Below are 8,186 nucleotides of genomic sequence, written 5' to 3'. Positions count from 1 at the left end.
TTGTTTTGACTTGCATCTCTCTTAGAGTTAGAGATTTTGAACATTTCTTCATGTGCTTGCTGGCCATCTGAATGTCTTCTTTGGTGAAGTGTCTGTTCATATCTTGTGCCCATTTTTCAATTGGATTATTTACCTTCATCTTGTTGTGGTGCTCAAGTATTTTATAAATTCTAGATATAAGTCACTTATCTGACATGTCATTACCAAATACTTTTTCCCAGTCCGTGGCTTCCCTTTTTACCCTGTTGGAGAAGTTTTTGGTTGTGCATAGGGATTTAATGCATCTAAGGTCCCATTCATCTGTTTTATCTTCACAAGGTTATTTTTTAAAGCCATTTTCTTCTGTTCCCTGTATTGTCTGTTGTTTTTCTGTGTATCTCCTTTCTCTCTCCTGCTCCCAGTGTTTGTTTTGATCTCTGACTTCATGTTAGAAGTCTTGTTCAAATGTCTAATAATCCTTGCTGTCTGTTTCTATTTAAAGTGAAGAATTATACTCCCAGCTCCCGTGTGAATGAGGTTGTTCTGCTCATCATCTTGAGGACTTTCCCCTAAAGTGATAAGAGAGGAGGAACCTGACTCTGAATCATCACCATATAAGGTCTGTTCTCTTGGCTTTTTATTAGAAGTAAGTTCTTCTAATTTTTTTCCCCATCTTTACAAGTTGGATAAAATCCTGGTTCCTGCATTCTCCAAATTGAGTAGGGGAAGGGAGCTGAGGGCAGCTCTCAGTTCAATATGAGAATGTGATATGTCCACTCATTTCAGAATGTTTCCTCATCATCACTTGAGCTGTCCCAGGAACAAGAACTTACAGTAGCATTCTAGCTAGAAATAAACAATACCTTTTCTAAACAGAAAAAGCTAAGTCGAAATCATACATAACTATAATAGAAATGTAAAACTTATACCCATGATAATCATAGGTCTAAAAAATGCTCTACTATTTTATTGTATTGATTAAATAAAGATTAATGAAACTAATGTACTACTTTCAAGTTCATGGCTTACGTCTTACCAGTGAAATTAAATTCTCCATTGTCTGTCTGTTCTTTCTGTGATGTACAGAAAGTTCTGTTATACAATCTTCATCAAGGTGAATAAACTACAAAAAAAAAGATTAATAAAAATGTATATATGAGAAAAAAAAAATGTATATATGTGCCTCCTGTTTTTTAAGGTTAAAAACTAGCATAAATGAATAAAAACCCAAAATCTCTGTAAATGTTCATTAAAACTAATAAAATTTAATAATAATAATAATTAAAAAAACCCCAAACAACTAGCATAACTATTTCTCAAACTGAACATCAGAGGTGAAAGCAACATGAGTTTGTCAACCTCTTGGTAAGAATCGATATTCCCCATCAGGTTTCAAAATATAAGCAGATAACAACAAGTATACCCAGAAGATGAGCTTTCCCCCAGCCCTTCGGTCTCTGCATCGCCTGATCAAGTGTTACAACCCTATTAACGTCGTCAATGGATTACACATCCTTCCCTATTGTAAAACCTACATTGGCATTTTCATCAAAGAGCAGTGTCTATACATCTAAAAATCAGTGGCTATACAATAGGCTAGGAAGAGTAGTCAGATTTGTGGCCTACAGGACCAAAGTTAACTTCAGTACAATCCAAGGAGTCCTTTCAATGGTGCCACAGAGGTTACACAATGTATACAACATATACTGCAAAGTACAACAAAACACAATTTTAAAAAAGAAAAGATGGAGAAGAGGGTGAGGAGGTCAACGTCTGTACAAACTTCAATTCAAATATTCTGGTTCAGGCATAGTGGGATCTCACCCAGCATGGGCCTGGCCTAGACCTGAAAAGGGATTTCATTAGGAAGAGAAACACCACAGCATTCCTTCGTTCTAGATACCGTACCTGTAAACCTTTCTCTTAGGGTCAAGGAAAAGCATGCTGCCATCATAAAAACAAGTTTTGACATTCCTGAGTGGTTGACAGGAGCCCAACTTCATGGGTTATGAAGAACACAAAGGTCACAAAAGCTTATACTAAACACACACACACACACACGTAGCACTGTGAACATTGAAATGCTAAGAATGATTTCCCACTGTGTTGTTTTGACTTTGGCAGCTCTAGGAACTATGCATTCCTCCTAGTTTGACACCTTCCTGTTGACATCCTCACTGTTCAAGTGGAAGACTGGATTCCTGAGTTATCATCTTTAAAAATAATCCATCCCACATTACTATGGCTTCCTGTCGTATGCTTTAACCACAAGATACTTGTGGGTCTCAACAAAACAATACAATTTTAAAGAGGACAAAGAAAAGCCTATAAAAAGGAAAATATGTGTGGGGAACGGAGGAACAGAAGGAAGGAGTGAGCATGAGAACCAAGATTAAAGAAAAGAGATACTGACTATGAGGGTCCTAGGCGGACAGCAAGAGGCTATGGTGGCACACTGATTAAAGCACTCAGTCACTAGCTGAAAGTTTAGCAGCATGAATTCACAGCTGCTTCACAGCACAAAGATCTAAGCAGTATGCTCCAGTAAAGATTACAACCTTGAGAAACCCTACGGAGCAGTTCTACTTTGTTCTCAAGTCAATATAGGCTCACCATGAGTAGCAAAGGCATTGGAGAAGGACGCACGGTAACCGAAAGAGAAGACTCTTAACAACAAGGTCAACACAGTGACTGGAGCAATAGGCTCAAGTGTAACAGGGATGGTGAGGATGGTGCAGGATGGAGTGGGTTCAAGTCTGCTGTTCACAGAGTTGTTATGATTCGTGGTCAACCTGATGACACCTATTAACAACAGCACGAGCAGGAAAATGGCTTGAGGCTCACTGGTTCATGCAGGCAACACTCAAGAGTGAAGTGGGCAACACACCAAAGTCTTAAAAACATGGCTCACTTCAAGTTGTTTTCCACAGAGTTCAATACTTTTGTTTCAAGTGCTCTGAATTCCCAACCACACATACTCAAGTTAAATTAAGTAAAAAATGCATACCAAAAGCTAGCCAATTATTTTGGATTATCCGTGCCTACTACATTTCCTGTTCACTAGGGCAGAAAATGGAACTGACTATAACTTCTATTTGATACAATACTTGGAGACAAGACCTGTGTATGAAAATGGCAGGAGGAAATCATGCATAGAGTTACAGAACAGCATCTACACCTTAAATATCCAAATAAATCTGAATTAGTTTTTATAGTCTACTCTTGATGAAACACAATACTAGAGAAGAAAAGCAAATACTTCAAAAGGCAACCATAATCCCTTGTAGCTCCTCTGTACATAATGTATTTAATCCTTGCCACAGCTCCGTGAGGCAAGAGAGATGAACGACATAAAATGTAAAAACACATTCAAAATGGCAAAATATGACCCAAAGATACATCAGAGATTGAAATGATAATTCCCATATTAGAGACAAGAAAACAAAAACTTGGGAAAATCAATACTATCTGCACTTTTCACTCCTAGCCCAGTATATTTCCAACCACACACCACCACTGTGACTGCTCCAACATATGTTCTGACAGAGATCAGACAAACAATGCTTGTCGCAAAGGCTCTAGATACAAGGGATGTAGACTTTGAGCTTGAACTAGGTAACATACAGCATCAATTCCCTTCTTGAACTCTTCTGTCTGGTTCAGATCTTGCGTGGGAAAGATCTTAACTCTGTGTCTCAGTTCCTTCATCTACAAAATGGGGTGATAATAGCACCTTCCTTTAGAGTACCTACTTCAGTGGTAAAGATGAAGTGAGTTAACACATAGAAACTACATACCCACACACACACACACACAAATAAAACTATACTACATCAAGTTAGAACTGGCTCATAGCTGACCTTAAAGCGGTTTTCGAAGGCTATAAATAGGACAGGGAGAGATCACCCTTTTTTCACCCCGTAGAGCTAATGCTGATGGATTTGAACCACCAGAGATGTAACCTTTGGGTTAGCAGTGCAACTCTTTACAGACTATGCCACCAGAGGTCCTTGAATAAATATCAGCAACACAATAATAACAACAAAATGCCAGGAAAAACATATACTCTTTGGAGTACTCAAAATCTCATATATTTTCTATGAATCTGTACTCCAAGTTTTAAAAATACTTTGGTTAGTGAAATCAGAGACAGTCTTCATTTTGGTATCTGTCAACTGCACATAGCTGTGTATCCTGGGCCATTATTAGCGTTGTAGCTGAGGAGACACGCAAAGCGCTCCCACACGTGGAGAAATGATGACCCCCAATGGCTGAACACCAGCATTTGTACCATCTACTGTATCTCTCACATGGGGAGGTCACAGCTAGCACAGTCCTCCTGCTGTACTGCTCAGACACCAGCACACTCTGTTGCTCTCAGTCCCCAGTGTTGACAGCTGTTACACTTAAGTTGTAGCTTTAACTGTATTTGCACCACACATAGTTTTCTTTAAAAGATGTCAGGAGAGCCATAGGGAATATGGATAAGAGAAACTGTAAGCAGCAATCATATTATTATCAGTGAGGACAGTAGCTCAGGTTTCTTAGCTAATATCATAGGCAGGACAGTGACATGGGGCTGGAACTGGATGGTGTCTCACTACCATTAATGAGTGTTTTTATCTAAGACCCGACAAAAGAATCTTGACCAAAGAGGAGAGAGGAATGGAACAGAATATCAAATTCTCCATGAAATCCAGACCTTGTGGAGATTGATCACCCAAACTATTGCTCTGGGATCATCTTTAAATCTCAAAACTCTGATTCTTATATCCCCAGTTGATTCTTATGTATACAAAATAATCACTTGACTTAAGAATTCATCTTGAGATCTTGTTAAACTATAAATTCTGATTTAGTCTATCTGGAGTGGAAATGCAAATGAAAACTGGAGTAAACTGATTAGGTCCCTAAGACCAGGCTGTTACATGAAAACTGGCATTACACAAAAATGGAAGAGTTTTTTTTCTTTGCTGTTTTCAGACCATCCATGTGTCTGATTTTGTTTTTGTTTTCAGAAAATGTGATCAGCTAAAATTTACTGATGTGCTTACCACTGTGACAAATCCAATTATGGATTATTCCTCTGCAAAGGAGGAGGCTTGGGAGCAACATAGCTGGGTAAATCCAAGCTGTGTGACTGCAGGACCCTACAGCTTACACGCTTTACCTTTCTCCTATGCGGAGTCAGAGCTTCCATTGCGAAGCTGCTTCCAGGGCTCCACTCACACTCCGGCAAGCCTACCCTCATGAAACCAGGGCATTCTCCCTTTCTTCCAGGTCTGTAAAGGCACACTGCGAGTCCCGTCACTCACTACCCACTCCATCCAACTCTACACCCCAGCAGAGGATTCAGACCCAGCGTGGCTCACTTCGGGATGCCAATAAACTCACATACATTTCTCTAAACATCTTCTCCAATGTGTCTTTCTTTTCTCCTTCCCCATCCTACAGCAATTCTGAGCGGCTAGGTCACACTGGAGGTGGGAAGCCAGAACAGAACACGGACTTACTGCCTTCACCACCTTACTAATGAGCAAAATGAGTGAATAGTAAATTTTTTACTATTGCAAATTCAAAATGTCAGATAACGAGATAGTTGATAAATGAAAGTGTTGTTGTTGAGTCGGAACCTCAGAACTAACGCATAGCTGACCAACCCTCTAGGGGATTTTCAGAGATAGTAAAGTGCATGGGAGGTGAATGCCAACCTTTCTCTCATGGAGCAGTTAGTGGATTTGAATCATGTATCTTTGGAATTGCAGTGCAGCTTCTTACCATTAGGCCACCAGGGCTATTGAGTGAAAATATGTTTTTATTATTAGAGTCTCAAGTATGAACTGCAGAACCCCGAGGACCTGTAAGGGCCAATCTACTTACATCATGATAAGATGTTATCTGCATTTTCACACTGCTGACACAGGCAATGGTGAATCAAAACCAGTAATAAGTAAAACTGCTGGCGCTTTAGTACAAATCAATGTAGATGCATCAAACTCTAGATAAGATACTGCATTCTTTGCTACACATTGGTTTTGTTTGGTTTTTCAAAAATAAAAAAACAAAATAAAACACCACAATAGTTTCATAAGAATATCCTTGGTGAAGCAATAACATGTTATTAAGTTTATTTCATCTCAGTTTTAAGTATATATCTTTTTAATATTCTGTAAGATAAATGTTAAGCATGCATAAAGCACTTCTGCTGTACACACACATGCAATGGCTCTCTGGAAGGGGGTACTACATGAATGAGTTCCAAGCTAAGTTAACATTTCTCTTTTCTTCCACAACCACCACCATCTTTACTAAAAAGAACAATGATTCTAGTTCTTGGAACTGGATATCTGACATGCAATTTCTCAAAAATAAGCAATGAATGTGTCACTTCAAATTAAACAACTGATGGTATTTGTCACTAGTAATATAATTTGGTTACTGAGGCAAAAGTCAGAATTTTGGAGAACTGTATCTGCCACTATGAGGTTAGATAGCTTTCCAATACTTAAAAGTTTTTTCTGAAATAAAAATTTATATTAAGGAATGTAGTATTTCAGATAATAGATAATAAAATGTACCAATATTTGAAAGATTTACATAACTTAGGCGTCAGTATTTTCCAGATGATCAATGCTTAGTTACAAAATCATGCACTAAAAAGATATAGGACACCAAAAAAAGCAAGACAAAATGCAAGACAGGCCAATGGACTTTAATGAAAGGGTACAACATTGTTCACTGATATAGTTTCAGAGTCTACATGCAACTAATCTTAAGACACTACAATTTGTCAGGTTTTAGTGGCATATCAGAGAATAGCCTCAGTTCTCTGAGAAGACTAATAAAATACTTCTCCCTTTTCTAACTACATTATCTATATGAAGTTGCAATCTCTTCATAAACTTCAAACCAAACATGTCAAAATAAAATCAATGGAGAAGCAATTAATAGCCTCATACCCTCTATTAAGTCAAACATTAAATAAATTTGCAAAGAAAGTGTCACTCTTCTAACTAACATCATATTTAAAAGTTATTTTCCACAAATGTATTTTATTTGATAATACAGAATAGGTTTACTGCTGTGACTTTAAAATTAAATAATAAAGGATATTAAGAGCATAAAGTAGTTCTGAGACAAAAAAATAGAATCACTGCAAATCTCCTATCTACTCTGGAAATTACAACTAGAATTACCTTTTTACTAATAAAGAAAGGTTCTTGTTATGTGTTGTCAAATAAAAAAACCACCTCACTGCTGACCCTCTAGTGGGTTTTCAGAGGCTGTAAATTGCATAGGAGGTAAAAAAAATTCGCACAGGGGGTACTGGTTGTAGGGTGCTGTGGTGGCCTAGCTAGCAGCAAGGAGCTGCACTGCAATCCCAAAGGCACGTAGTTTCAATCCACCAGCTGTTCTGCAGGAGAAGGATGGGCAATCTCCTCTTGTGTGATTAACTGCCTCTGAAAACCCACTAGAGTGTCAGCTATGAGTCAGTTCCAACTCGACAGTACACAATAACAACAAATTGCACAGGAGAAGACCACTCATCTTTCTCCCAGGGATCAGCTAGTGGATTAGAACTGTGTTTGGGCTGGCAGTGCAACACCCTACCACCAGAGAATCAGAGCTCTTTGGTAGACTAAGGAGGTTTGGTAAAGTTAAGAAATCAACCCTAAGATTCTCGGAGAAATTTTCACAACCTTGCTAGCACATAAGACCTGGGCAATTTTACTGGGGAGTATCTGCTGTAAAGACCCTCTCCAAAGTTCTAATGAGGTTTGTTTAAAGACTAAGGTGAGCCTAATCCAATCCAATCCAATCCAATCCAATCCAATCCAAACCAATCCATATTATGGTCACTGTGTGTCACTGAGTCAAAAATGACTCACAGATGACCCACCAGAAGGTTTTCAGAGTCAGTCAATCACACAGGAGGAGACTTCCCATCCTTCTGGGGAGTAGCTGTTGAATTTGAACTGCATGCTTTTGGACTGCAGCAAAGCTTCGTACCACTAGGCCTCCAGAGCTCCCTGCCTGGACACTTTAAAAATATTAATTATTCTGAGATTGTAATCACTCACCCCTGAGATTTATTTAATTATTTATGTTCAATGTCCCAGGTGATTCCCATGTACAGCCAAGGCTGAGAACCACAGTCTGAAAGTAGCATGCACCACCCAAAGGTAATAAAGGAGGTCAGAATTGCT

General features: G+C 38.6%; 1 protein-coding gene across 1 annotated transcript in view; it reads right to left on the bottom strand.

Annotated features, from left to right (window-relative positions):
• Positions 1–8,186, bottom strand: part of MELK (maternal embryonic leucine zipper kinase) — an 89,947-nt gene that overhangs the window by 40,625 nt on the left and 41,136 nt on the right. The window contains exon 9 of the mRNA XM_006886955.1: positions 1,016–1,102. Coding sequence (XP_006887017.1) covers positions 1,016–1,102 — 87 coding nt within the window. The remainder of the gene's footprint in view (positions 1–1,015; positions 1,103–8,186) is intronic.

The sequence above is a fragment of the Elephantulus edwardii genome, unplaced genomic scaffold (assembly GCF_000299155.1).
Source record: "Elephantulus edwardii isolate Elephantulus edwardi_28Jun2011 unplaced genomic scaffold, EleEdw1.0 scaffold00052, whole genome shotgun sequence".
Taxonomy (NCBI): domain Eukaryota; kingdom Metazoa; phylum Chordata; class Mammalia; order Macroscelidea; family Macroscelididae; genus Elephantulus; species Elephantulus edwardii.
The sequence above is the reverse complement of the archived record's forward strand: the minus strand, read 5'-3'. Positions and strand labels throughout refer to the sequence as shown.